Source organism: Bufo gargarizans, chromosome 8 (assembly GCF_014858855.1).
Source record: "Bufo gargarizans isolate SCDJY-AF-19 chromosome 8, ASM1485885v1, whole genome shotgun sequence".
NCBI lineage: Eukaryota > Metazoa > Chordata > Amphibia > Anura > Bufonidae > Bufo > Bufo gargarizans.
Window position 1 is genome coordinate 21,756,624 of NC_058087.1, and position 14,391 is coordinate 21,771,014.

Genomic DNA, 14,391 nt, shown 5'->3' on the forward strand with positions numbered 1-14,391 from the left:
GATACTGCCGCCTGCCTGCTGGACCCCATTGGCTATAATGTTTTTGTCTAGTCAATTCCCAGTATTATTTGCCAGGACAGCCTGCACATGTGAGACTAGCCTTAGACAATAAGTGGCTGAACTGCATTTCTTGATGTTATCTGTTTAGCTGGGACCAGGAAGTGGAGAGCAGCAGGGACTGGAGCAGAATAAGAAAGGCAGCGGCGGGGATCTCCCTGAAAAAACCCTTAAAGGGAACCTGTCATGAACTTTAAGATGCCCTCACTCAGAGCAGCATAAAGTGGTGACAGATGCTCTGATTTCAGCAATGTGTCACTCATCAGCTAAAAGTAAGTAGTTCCCGAGAACCAGCATCATAATCATTGCAGCCCAGACCTGGAAAAGAGTCCAGTCTACCTGAGAAGAGTCCGAGTTATTCCTAAGCTTCTGCTCTCCCTGCCCACCTGCTGATGATTGGCAGTTGTCTTCTAGGGAGAAAAGTAAGGAGAAGACTGCCAACCATCAGCAGATGTGCGGGGAGAGCAGGAGCTTATGAATCACTCTGACTCTTCTCCGGTAGACTGGACTCTTTTCAAGGCCTGGGCTGCAATGATTATGATGCTGGTTCTCGGGAACTACTTACTTTTAGCTGATGAGTGACACTCCGCTGAAATCAGCATTTCTGTCACAATTTTATACTGTCCTTGGTAAATTCAGCATAAAATTGATGACAGATTAACTTTAAAGGCACAACTGCACCAGATGACGATCCGTAGCGCTTCCGTGGGGTTCCGAGCCTCCTTTCCGCACCGCAGCTCTGGATTGCGGACCCATTCACCCATTCAACGGCCGTGGGCATGAGGCCTAAGGCACAGCCAGGCTCCAGTGAACGCCACAGCCCTTTGGTTCTGACGAGTGGTGTTCAAATACCATCCTAAGTACACACCATCAATTTAAAGGGCATCTGTCAGCAGATTTGTAACTATGAAACTGGTTGACCTGTTGGCAGCTGAAGACATCTGTGTTGGTCCCATGTTCATATGTGCCCACATTGCTGAGAAAAATGACGTTTTAATATATGCAAATGAGCCTCTAGGAGCCACGAGGGCGTTTTCATTACAAATTGTGGTCCCCAATGCACGGAACGGCCGATCAACGGCCATGAGGCCTTACTGAGGCTACTTTCACATCCGTCATGGATCAGCAAAAATGCTTCTGTTATGAACGGATCCGTTTGAATTATCTCTAAAATGACCAATTGACTTACATTGATCCGGCCCCTTTGACTTACATTGTGTTTCATGCCGGATCCGTCTTGGTCAGTATCCCATGATGCACACAAAAACGCTGCTTGTCCGGCATGGGAACGCAACGAAACAGAACTGAATGCATTCTGGTGCACTCCGTTCTGTCCAGTTCAGTTTTGTCCTCATTGACAATGAATGGGGACAAAACTGAAGCGTTTTCCTCCGGCTTTGAGATCCTATGACGGATCTCAGTAGCGGAAAGGAAAGCGCAGGTGTATAAGTAGCCTGATGCAAGAGGATCCTTATATTTTTTTTTTCAGGATCCTGTTTTTCTCTCTCTTCTTCTGACTGATCCGAAGAACGGAAAACTAAACAGCGATGTGAACTCAGCCTTAATGGTGTTTAGAAATCATGCCAGTCCAGCCATCTGCAGAATTACAGGCTTTGTACGAAGACAAGAAAGACTTGGGGAGTTAAGTATCTAAATGATCCATTAGAGGACAGGTAAAGAATTAGGGATCTGTTCTTCACCGCAGAGGTTTCATTCTTCCAATGCTGTTTTACAATGTTGCTCTCAGATTAAAGGTGGGTTACATTTCACTTCTTTGTATCTGAAGTAACAGATTCCATGTGAACTCTTCCATGTACAGTATTTAGGGACCATCGGCGAGTGCACAATCTCTCAGCACACACTGTACTCTTAACTGTATGTACATTTGATAAAACGTATTTGAAATGAAATATTTAAAATTCAGACGGAGACTGATCAACGTTCCAAAAAGGCAGTTTTAATTTGACTCTAATAGCTCCAGATACTTGATAGATTTATCGTTTCAAAGCACCGTCCACATCACGATGTTCTACACAACAGTCATTCAATATGGTAGGACGACACTGATAAAAGCCCAGTCCACACCGTGCCAAACCTTCTAATCCCATCTCTGCTCTCATGTTGGTGCCAAATTACCCTGGACCTGAGTAACTTGGGATAAAAAAGTCGCAAGAGTCTCACAATAATAGTCTGTAGATGTTTGGCATTGTGTCACGCTATGTTTTATCTGACGATGGGGAATCTATACACCAAAACGCTTTGTACTGAATTGCAGAGGCTACTTTCAACTTTGCGTTTAACTTTTCCAGTATTGAGATCCGTCACAGGACCTCAATACGGGAGAAAAATGTTTACGTTTTGTACTTATTCATTGTCAATGGGGACAAAACTGAACTGAACAGAACGGAATGCTCCAAAAAGCATTCCGTTCCGTTTCGTTGCGTTCCCATACCGGAGAGCAAATCGCAGCAAGCTGTGGTTTTCTGTGCGGCATGGGGTGCGGAGCAAAACGGATGACACACAATTCAAGTTAATGGTGCCGGATCAGTTTTCTCGGACACAATAGAAAACAGATCCAGCACCCATTGACTTTCAATGGCGTTTGTAATGGATCTCCTGGCACCCCGACCGGGTACCTCCGTCGATAGATGCTCCTAGTGCTTCCTGAGCACTGCAGACCCCACGAACCGCCGAAGCTTGGTTGAGGTCTCACTGTCTCCTACCCACCCTGGACCTACGACAAGGCTCCAGGCTCCAGTGGGTGAACCTCTCCTAAATCCAGAGAGCAGGAACAGCTCTTACAAGAGCTGTAGTTATAGCCAGGGGAGTATAGCAAATCTTCAGCGTATAGCAATCCCCAGTGTCGATCAGTTACCCAAACACCAGCCTCAACATGATGAAGGGTAAAACAGGAACTCCCTTTATTGAAGATCAACTCAGTAAATATACAGTTCAAGAAGTCTAAAAACATAACACAATCAACCATTAACAACATGCAAACAGACATCTTCACCCCCTCCATAATGAATGAATAGGAAGAGAGAAGACACATGTGATGGGATTAGCTCCTGAGTGTATCATAGGGTGATCTACTCATCTAGGAGTCGGCTGCTATTATAATCAACTATCTTAATCCCATCACTAACACAATCAGTGGGAGTCTCAGTGCAGAGTTAACCCTTTTTGTGTTGCTGAATCCACACCATGCCTTTTTAATGGGCAATAGGAAATATGTGGCATATACATTACACACATAAATCAGGGTTCATAGTTCCTTGTAACCCCAAAAGGTCTTAGGGGGTCTCCATAGTTCTCGGATCCGTTCATAACAGATGCAGCCGGTTGTATTATCAGGAACGGAAGCGTTTTTGCTGATCCCTGCCGGATCAGGTAAAAATGCAAGTGTGACAGCAGCCTCATTTGAAAATTAAAAGCTGCTGTGAGGTAAAATCTTAAATCCTCTGCTCTGCATTGAAAGTGTACTCGGCCGGTTGTTTTCTCCTCTTCTCTTTATTTAGCTCTACAGACAATATGTGCGGCATAGAAATGTTGGATATAGGCATGGAAAAGTGCGATGGACCAAGAATGTACAATAAATTGCACAACATTAGTTCATGAAGGTTTTCTAGAAATTAAAGGGGTTTTCCAGGAATGAAATATTGATGACCTATTCTTAGAACAGGTCATCAACATCACATCATAGGGGGGTTTGGCTCCAAGGACGAGCACTGTCGCCTCTTCACAGCTTACCAAGCGCAGTGCCATACATTGTATAGTGGCAGTGCTTGGTACTGCAGCTCATTCCCATTGACTTGAATGGGATTGAGCTGGACAAAGGCCATGAATGTGATGGATGTGATTTCCCAGGCTGACGAAGAGGCCACAGGCTCAGCAGTGTGCTGGGGCTTCTTCCAACAGCTGATCTGTGGAGGTGCCAGGAGTCAGACCCTCACCAATCTGATACTGGTGACCTGCCCTAAGAACAGGTCATTAATATTTAATTCGCTGAAAACATTTTTAATAAAAGTGTGGAGCAGGCATCAAAGTACATGAGCTGAGCCGCACAGCTGCGTATAGACTGATACAGGATTAGCCTATTCACTGGAAGTCCATCGATTTGTTGAAGTAGTCAAAGTGGGAAATAATTAGGTCATGTGCTAATATTTTAATAATCGAATCTCTGAAAGTGGATGAGTACTATACTTTTAAAGGGGTATCCCCAATACTTATAGCTTATTCACAGGATATGCCACAAATCTCTGATAGATGCAGGTCCAGAAGGTTATTGGTGGTTTTCACCCCTACTCTTGCATTCAGACCTCTGTAGATTCCACAGGTTCGTTAATGGCATCTGTCAGCTGTTTTGTACCTATGACACTGGCTGACCTGTTACATGGGCACTTGGCAACTGAAGGCATCTGTGTTGGTCCCATGTTCATATGTGCCCGCATTGCTGAGAAAACTGATGTTTTGATATATGCAAATGAGCCTCTAGGAGCAACGAGGGCGTTGCCGTTACACCTAGAGGCTCAGCTCTCTCTGCAACTGCCATGACCCTTGCACTTTGATTGACTTTAGGAGAAGTCATGGCCAGGTGTAATCACGTTTTCACTGCTTGGCCCTGTCAATCAGAGGGCACAGCAGTTGCAGAGAGAGCTGAGCCTATAGGTGTAATGGCAACGCCCCCGTTTCTCCTAGAGGCTCATTTGCATATAATAAAACTTCAAATATGAACAGGGGCCTTCATGCCAAGTGCCCATGCAATGGGTCAGCCGTTTTCATAGGTACAAATCTGCTGACAGATGCCCTTTAAAGGGATGTTCCCATTTAGCTATTTATGGAATAGCCATAGGATATGTCTAATAGATGTGAGTTCCACTTTTGGGACTTGCACCTCTCTTCAGAACTGAAGTACTTCTGACCCCCCGGGTGGAGCGTCCACCCACTGTCACATGCAGGCAGAAAATGAAAGAAGCTGTGTGTTCTTCAGTCCCTTCTGTAAGACAGGAAGGACATAGGTAGGACATAGGTAGGACCATCTGGGAGATGCCGAGGTTAGTTGATGGGAGGCAAGAGGAATACACCACGGGCTTACTGAGTGTTATGTTTGGTTCTAGGCCGACCACATGGATAAGTGCGGAAGAACAGTATGAAAAAGGATCTGCGTGCTTCTCGTCTTGGTGAACATAAGTATAGCCAAAATGTATCCAAAAGGGCTTCTTAATTAAGATGATAGGCACGTTCTTCATCAGATGAAGGGGCCAGTTCAGATTGAAACACGTAATGTATCATCTTAAAGAAGTTCTGTTGGATATATTTTGGCTATACTTACCTTCACCATGATGAGTAGTATGGATCCTTTTCATACTGTTCTTCTGCACTCATTGCCCTCTGTGGGAGCTTGTCGAACAAGCATGATCAGCTGTTTCTGTGACTTCTATTGAAATGAATGGGAGCTGTGTACGCCATCTCTCCATTCACGCTCAGCCACCTCACAATCTGATCCCGGAGATAGGTGAGGGTTCTTAGACTCGCTTCTATAAGACACTTAAACTGTCATGGCAGAGTTTGTGTATGATTCCTAAACAAGGGGTCTAACCATGTTGTCTACAATGCTCCAAATCTCAAAATTTAGTCTAGGGGCGCAAGAATGAGAAGACGTGACTCATGGTGGTATTTGAGTCTTCCTCCTCCACACAGCAGAAAACCCCTAAAAGTTAGCCAAAAGGAATTTATGACATGAATTTTAATAAAAAGTGCTGTATGTATCCTCACAGATTGCACCTGGACACCATTACTGTAGGATACTCTAGGTGGGAAAACCAAGGCAAAGGAATTCCTATGTATAGATACATGATGTCCCCTCTGTAGCCATCTAACTTTCATACCACATATTTCAACCTAGATCCAGTATATCCAAGATTTAATATGTTTAACGAATCCCACTATATCGATACCATGTCCTGTGGCTATGTCATACATGTCTAGGATTGGAATACCCCTTGATTAAACCTCCACAGGGTATAGGAAGTCTGACTGAAAGAGCAGAGGTGGAAAGCACCTCCAACCAGTGACCTACTGTAAGTCAATAAGGATATTCACCGGACGGACTGCTCTGAGCACCATGGCAGGGACTGTTTGCTTTAGGTTTTTCTCACACGCTGAACGTGTGGAACCTGTCTCTCTGCACATGGATTATTTTCAGAATTCTATATACATCATTAACTTGTAGAAAAATCTGCCCTGAAAACAAACACAGTATGGCCCACAATACGACAATGAGAATTCAACTAGTGAGCAACCAGAGAAGCTCGTAAAACTAGAAAAGCAACAAAACTGGTGAGCTGGAGGGGGCTGGAAAAGCTTAAAAGCACTATGGGTAATTATAGAATAAATTTTAGCAGTGAGTGCTATTATAGTAAACGACAGCTGACTCATAGAAGGCCACACAATGTGCAAAACATCTATGAGGGTGCTGCCACATTAGGTTTTTTTCTGGCTTTTTTGGCCTTTGAAAAACACCATGACATTTTTTGGTGTGTGTGTTTATAATGGTTTCTATATGTTTTTCTTTTTTCTTTCTGTTTTTCTGCCTTTATGGATTTTTTTTCCTATAGAGAAATCTATGGTAAACTGCTTGAGAAACCCACCATACTTAGAGCATAATGTGATTTGAAAAAAAATGCCAAGGGACAAAAAAACTAAACAAAAAACGAACAAAAAATGAAACGCTTGGACACTATCATAAAGGTTCACACAAAAAACACTATGGACCTGATTTATCAACAGGGGACAAATTGATATTTGTCTTCAAATTTGTCTATTTTTGTAGAGGCAGCGCTTTGCACAGGCGAACTATTCCATTTTGACTTATTTATAACTACCATAGCTATGACATGTCAGGAGAGGAGTGCAGTTAATTCTTTGGGACTTTCCATTTGATAAATAAAGCCAGGAACCAACATACTCCACAGCAACACCCACAAACTGCTGGATTTCTGAAGTGGACTTCTGAAGTGGCTAGGTCTACACGATGACACTTGTCGCGCGACATTTTGTTGCACCAATGCCGCGCGACAATTTTTATAATTATAGTCTATGATGTCACACTGCAACATGCGACATGCTGGGACTGTGACACAACAGTCGCAGAAAATCCATTCGAGATGGATTTTTCCGCGACTGTCACGTTGCAATCGCAGCATGTCGCTTGTTGCAGTGCGACTACCATTATAAAAATGTTGCAGTGTAGACAAATGTCGTCGTGTAGACCTAGCCTTATGGCTCATTCTTACGGCCGTTGCCGTTTTTGCAGTTCGCAAATTGCGGATCTGCAAAACACGGATAGCGGCCGTGGGCATTCCACATTTTGTGGTATATGGTATAGCTGGCCCTATCTTACATCAGTTTGGACCCAACTACAAAATGGGACCCCTGGTGCAATGATAAGTTTAGCAAAAGAGGGTCCTCAGGACCCCAATCTGACACTAGATATGTTTGTTAGCAACTAAGGCCGCGGCTACATGGTTATCTTGGCTCGTACACGGGACCACAGATCACTCGGTAGCAGTGCAGCCATTGAATTGAATGGGGTTGGGTTAGAAGTTGCCGCAGCCTTGGTCCCATAATCACAAAAAAATCCAACACTGCTTTGTGCAATTTACTTAACTATATGGTTTGGATTTATATTATCTGACCCACTAAAATGAGCAATTTATTCTGAGCTGACCTCTAATTATGTCAGATATTCTCCAAATACCTGCAATATAAATAGACATGACACCAAAGCGACAGAATGAGGTCACTAAGATGATGTATTCTTGATACCTGCACAGATCTCATCTACAGCTCCAGATGATGATCCAAGCAGGTTATTTCACACAAAGCATGCATGTACTGTATGTTACTGGTGTGCAAACCAATGCAATAATTAATGCTGCCATAGGGCGGGTTCTATTTCATTGCTTTCTGTCTGATCTATGATGGTATTGCATAACATTTAATACAATTTAAAGGGCATCTGTCAGCAGATTTGTACCTATGACACTGGCTGACCTGTTACATGTGCGCTTGGCAGCTGAAGGCATCTGTGTTGGTCCCGTGTTCATATGTGCCCGCATCGCTGAGAAAAAAATATGTTTTAATATATGCAAATGAGCCTCTAGGAGCAACGGGGGCGTTACCATTACACCTAGAGACTCTGCTCTCTCTACAACTGCTGCCCCCTCTCCCTCCAGGTAGTGTAAACTTGATTACACCTGCCTGGGCCTGTTCACCAAAGTGCAGAGGACGCAGTAGTTGCAGAGAGACTTGAGCCTCTAGGTGTAACAGTAACGCCCCCCTTGCTCCTAGAGGCTCATTTGCATATATTAAAACTTAATTTTTCTCAGCAATGCGGGCACATATGACCATGGGACCAACACAGATGTTTTCAGCTGCCAAGCGCACATGTAACAGGTCAGCCGGTGTCATAGGTAGAAATTTGCTAAGAGATGCCCTTTAAGTGGCAGTAAGTCTCTTCACCTCTGTATGGGTTCCCACGTTGCTGTGCACCAAGGTGCTCAAATGGGGCAGTGAGCCGGGCATTTCTACTTTTCTAATAAGACCAGACCTGCTACAGAAAGGTCTACCAAGAAAACATAAAGCGGGTCTCCAGTTTGGACTATATCTAATAAACTAATCAATGATGGTCCTGCTGCTGGGACCTCTAGAGATCAAATATAAACTATGGCAAGAACCCATCAGCAAGTGTTGACCTTCACTGTAGCACGTAAAATGAAGCATTAAACAGTTCACACTGAAATCAATAAGCTGAGAATTTCTGGACTTCTAGTCGCAAACCACATTCATGTGATGTTCTGAGCTGGGTTCTAGACCATGCTGCTTTCGTAATAAATGTGGTTTGCTCTACTTTACATTTTTCCTATTTAGCTCGATCTATAAATGAAATCTGCATATTAAGGGCCTTTTACTTGGACTGATGAGCAGGGACTAATGCTCAGGGTGGTCACATCTTCTACTCAGCCATTGGAAGTCCTCAGTTGTTGAACGTATGTACAGTAAATAGGGATATGCTGCCGAAAAAAACGGTGCTTTATGTGGGCAAACAATCAATTGTCTGAGTTGAATGGTGGAGGTGGGGTGGTCGGTAAAAACTAAAAACCTTCACTTCCTTCATCTGCTCCTATTCAACATCGTCGCTCTGTCATCTTCCTGGGTTGCATCCAGTGATGTATTTGTTCTGCTGCAGTGCTGAGATTCTGTATACCACTGCAGTCAATCACTGGCCTCAGCAGTCTGGCACCATACACTGATGAGGTCAGTGATTGGTTACAGTGGTATACAGGACGTCATCACTGAAACCAAAGAATACGTCACTGGCTGTAGCCTGAGGGGGAAAAAAACTGTCCCTTCCTTCACCTGCTCCGATTCAACATCGTCGCTCTGTCATCTTCCTGGGTTGCATCCAGTGTTGTATTTGTTCTGCTGCAGTGCTGAAATTCTCTATACCACTGCAGCCAGTCACTGGCCTCAGCAGTCTGGCACCATACACTGTTGAAGCCAGTGATTGGCTATAGCGCTATACAGAACATCACCACTGCAGCCAAAGAATATGTCACTGGCTGTAGCTTGAGAAAGAGTGGTGGTGACAAATTGGAGCCGGCTCAGGAAGGGAAGTTATGTTTTTTTAATATTTTACCAGACCCCCCCCCCCCCATCAGTTCAGTAAAATAAAAAAAATTCAGACAACCCTTTTAATGAAGGTTTGGGCATATATAGTCCTGATGATTGCTCCATGTAAATGAGCATCGATCAACATGCTTTATTGTCAATAAGTGCTGGTTTTAGACAAAATGTAGAAGGCCCCTTAGGGTACTTTCACACTAGCGTTATTCTTTTCCGGCATTGAGTTCCATCCTAGGGGCTCAATACCGGAAAATAACTGATCAGTTTTATCCTAATGCATTCTGAATGGAGAGCAATCCGTTCAGGATGCATCAGGGTGTCTTCAGTTCAGTCATTTTGCCTTTTCAGGACGGAGATAATACCGCAGCATGCTGTGGTTCTCTGTCCAATATTCCAGAACACTTGCCATTTTTTTCCCATTAAAATGCATTAATGCCGGATCCGGCCCCGAGTGTTCCTGCAAAACTGTTCCGGCATTGCGGTCTGCGCATGCTCAGACCGCAAAAAATTTGAAAAATAAAAATAAATGCCGGATCCGTTTTTTCCAGATGACACCGGAGAGACGGATCCGGCATTTTAATGCATTTGTCATACAGATCAGGATCCTGATCCGTCTGACAAATACCATCAGTTTGCATACGTTTTGACGGATCCGGCAGGCAGTTCCGGCGACAAAATCCTCTACCGCAAGTGTGAAAGTACCCTTAAAGTGGCTATCTGAGATTTTAAAAACATAGTTGCCCCCTTCCAGACATATATATGCCCAGGAGCTATATCTGGTACTCATTTGAATGTTACTGTAATACCTGACTCAGCCCAAGGTGCTGTTTTCATTATTTCAGACAGTACCTTTGATACAATATCTGAATCAGATTTCAAATTTTTCATTCATTAACAATGTTTTGACCCTAAAGCACCTAAATCCTAAAAACGCCCTTTAAAGGATCAAGTTTGCTATAAGATTATGTCAACATTTAGGTAGCATTTACCACCCATTATAGACTTTCAATGCATATTTGCCAATTAAGATTTCAGATACCATAGTCAATCCTTACCCTTTAGGTCTGGTATCCTCGATAGCTCGGTCAAGAGGGATGATGTCACTGAGATAGACATTGAAGTTTCCTTCTTTCCATCTTCTGCTTGCTTCTTCTTCCTTATCTTTAGGGACCACCACGGACCTTCCATACTGGCCTGGTGCTCTGGGGTTTCTTGGACTCATAGTTGAATCAACAGTGAGAACTTTGTGCACCCCAGTGCTTGCTGGAGCCTTCACTTTAAGTACTTCAATATCAACATCGATTTTGAGTGTACGGTTGGAACTGGTGGTCGCCACTCCACTTGTAATGTTCTCCTTTACATTAACCAGGCTTTTCTTTTCTTTATTCTCCAGTTTTCCTAAAAAGCCTTCTTTGAAATTGCGCAGCAAGTTGTTGTTTTTCACATGGGCACTGATATGAGTAGTGTTAGACATGGGCTTCAGAGTAGGGTTCACTTTTTGCCCCGTTACATTCAGTGATTCACTTAGAGATACGTTACTGGCAGCGGCCACTTTATTTACGATGTCAGCGGACACGTTTGAGGCTGGCGGTTTATCCATTTTGTCATTATTCTCATTTAATTTATTGATTAATATGACATTTTCTTCAGGATGTTCATTTTTATCTTGTAAACCATTAGACTTGATTGTAACATTTTTTGGACCGCTGTCTCCTGCATTTATAGGGACCCCTGCCTCTTTGGGCTCTAAAGCATCCTTAGGCGCAGCTGCATCATTGGAATCAACTCCATCTTTAGGGGCTCCTACATCTTTGTGTCCAGGTCTCTCCTTAAGGGCCAGAGCCTCCTTGTGCTCTGCTCCATGTTTAGGGCCCCCTGCATCTTTAGAGTCTGCTACATCATTTTTAAAATCCCATGCTCCTCCATCTTTAGAGGCCACATCACCTTTAGGCTTACCTGCATTTTTAGAATCCCTTGCATCCTTAGGAACTACTGCATCCTTTGCTGCATTTTTTGGATCAACTTCATCTTTAGGAGACACAACATCCTGGGGTCCCACGGCCTCCTCTGGTTTAGCTTCAGCAGTAGGAGCCACATCATTCTTAGATTCTACTGCACCTTCAGGGAGCCCAGCAGTTTTGGACTCAACTCTGAATTTAGGGGTTACTATGTCCATGCCCTCAGCTATATTCTGAAAGTCGCCTGCACCCACAAGCTCTTCCTGACCCGGCACATCCCCCACCTTTACAACAGGAGGTGTATTATTCAGGCTAACAAGTAACTTGTCTTCTGCCATGTGTTTAGGAAATTGCCCCTTAGGCAACAGCAAACTTGTGACATTTACAGCTTCCAACTTTTTCTGCTCAGTTCGCAGTACAGGAGTCAAGGTTTTGGCTTCAGGTACCCCCAGTGGAGATAAGGTTTTATTGACTATCCTGGGCTTTATAGTCATTTTCTTCTGCTTAAAAATAACCTTAGCGTTACTGTAAAGTTCATTAACTTGTCCAGCAATGTCATCTACTGGTGGGTAGAATATGCCTTTTAACTTAGTAGCTTCCTTGCCCGGGGGCTCCCTCGCCTCTCTCCACTTTTTGTCCACATTACCCCTTCTTGGAGGATTCCAGGACTCATGTCCCACTTTGTCCCTTCGGAAAAGTTCCTCTTTTTGCACCTTGCTATTAATCTCATTAAAAGAAAACCTCAGGGCTGCCATGTCAAATATCAGCCAGATGATAGAGGCGATGAATATGAATGCCAGGGCTCTACCACTGCCCCTGAAGTACTTCCTTACCCTGTGCATCCTTGCAGTGCCTGGGAGTAGTAGTCCTTGTTGTCACACAGCAGCAGCAGCCTCTCGGTACAAGCACATGGGTTGCCTGCTCACTTCTGCCTGCGTGGCATGTCTTGGCTCCTTCCTTCTCTCCTCTCTTCCTGGCACTTGGGCACCACTCTGGGGTGATGATCTTCAGGGCAGCAGCACATCTGCACTCTCATGGCTACATAGTAACACATCCAATATCCTGCTTGTTGGAGACACTTCAGACTGTGAAGGTTGCAGGGCAGACGTGTACTCTCTCCACCCATCCTTGTGTTGAAACTTGAGAAGCCGCCACATATGAGGAAATTGTGTCAGTGTGTGTATGAGCCAGCAGTGCAGCAAGCCCTCACCTTGGAAGGCTTGTGTAACCCTTTCCTTGCTGGAAAGAGCCCATATGGAGATCAGCTAAAAGAAGGACTGCAAAAGCAATTAGTGCAGTGGTTAACCTCTTCCTTCCCAGGCCGAGCGCTGGAAAATCCCAGACAGACCTAAAAACATGGCTAGAGACAATTAAGATTTTCATCTCTTTAACTGCTTTCCAATGTGGATTTTGGATACTGTAACTATTGATTTGTTACTTTTTGTTTTGCTGTTTCTTGGCTGAGAATAACAAGACCCCCCCCCCCCAACTAAAACAACTGATTACAATAAATAAACAAAACTAAACTAAAAACAACAGCCTACATACGTTTTTGTGAAATTTGCAGAATTTTGGCAAAGCTGGGTGACAATTAGTGGGATTGCCAGGTGGGCAGGGAGCAGGTAAGTATGATTCTTTCCCTAGTGGAGGCAGGATGTGGGCATCAGGGAAAAAATATTACTCTCAAACAACCCCTTTAAAGGGGTTGTCTCATCTGAGACATCGGTGACCTATTGCTAGGATATACCACCAACAGGCTCGGACTGGCCCACATGGTTAAAGGGGAATCCCCGGTGGGCCCCTGAACAAGGTGGGCCCCTAGTCTCACACCCCCTGCACAAGTGGCACATGACACATTAGACTTACCGCACTACATACATATATTCAATGTACAGCACCTTAACCAGCCTATGTTCATATAAAAAGCTTGTTAGATTATTTATTATATTTGAATGTATCCATACAGTGACCACCAATGTCAGATAGGTGTGGGTCTCACCTCTGGGACCTGCAAATATTATCTGTTCACACAGGGGCAGCAGCAGCAAGAGGCTACAAGATAATTATGGGGGCCCCTGAAGTGACTTTTAGAGGGCAGGTTTCTGGAGAAAGAAGATACCGGCTGGCCTGCCTGAAGAAGTCATCCCAGCCACCAGATCCATCTGTAATAATAAGCTAGGTGCTTTGTTAAATGATGTACCCAGTTTTTATTATGAACATAGGTTGGGTGAGAAGCTGTACACTGCTTATCCATATGTGGTGCAGTCAGTGCCATGTGCCTCTTGTGCAGAGAGTGGAGAACTAGGGGCCCACCTTGCTCGATGGCCCTCCGGGGGATTGACCTGTTCCCCTCTGGGTCAGTCCGAGTCTGATAGGAGGTCCCACATAAAGTAACTTCACAGAAGTTGCCACTTCTGCTCTTTTTCCCCCCTCCATGGTGTAACAGTTTCTCCTTTCTCGTTCATTATTAGTCCTTTTCTCTTCCTAAACATACAGGCCCTGATTTACCATCCTATGCCAGTCATGATGGGTCCTGCTCTGCTGGGGGAGGCATTTAAAGGGCATCTGTCAGCAGTTTTGTACCTATGACACCGGCTGACCTGTTCCATGTGCACTTGGCAGCTGAAGACATCTGTGTTGGTCCCATGTTCATATGTGTCCGCATTGCTGAGCAAAATGATGTTTTAAT

The 14,391-nt window shown here is 44.2% G+C and overlaps 1 protein-coding gene across 1 annotated transcript in view; it reads right to left on the reverse strand.

The window, feature by feature from the left end:
• Nucleotides 1-12,809, reverse strand: part of GALNT5 (polypeptide N-acetylgalactosaminyltransferase 5) — a 37,815-nt gene extending 25,006 nt beyond the window's left edge. Inside the window, exon 1 of the mRNA XM_044303405.1 lies at nt 10,800-12,809. Coding sequence (XP_044159340.1) covers nt 10,800-12,544 — 1,745 coding nt within the window. The 5' untranslated portion in view covers nt 12,545-12,809. The remainder of the gene's footprint in view (nt 1-10,799) is intronic.
• Between the last annotated feature and the right edge of the window lie 1,582 nt (nt 12,810-14,391).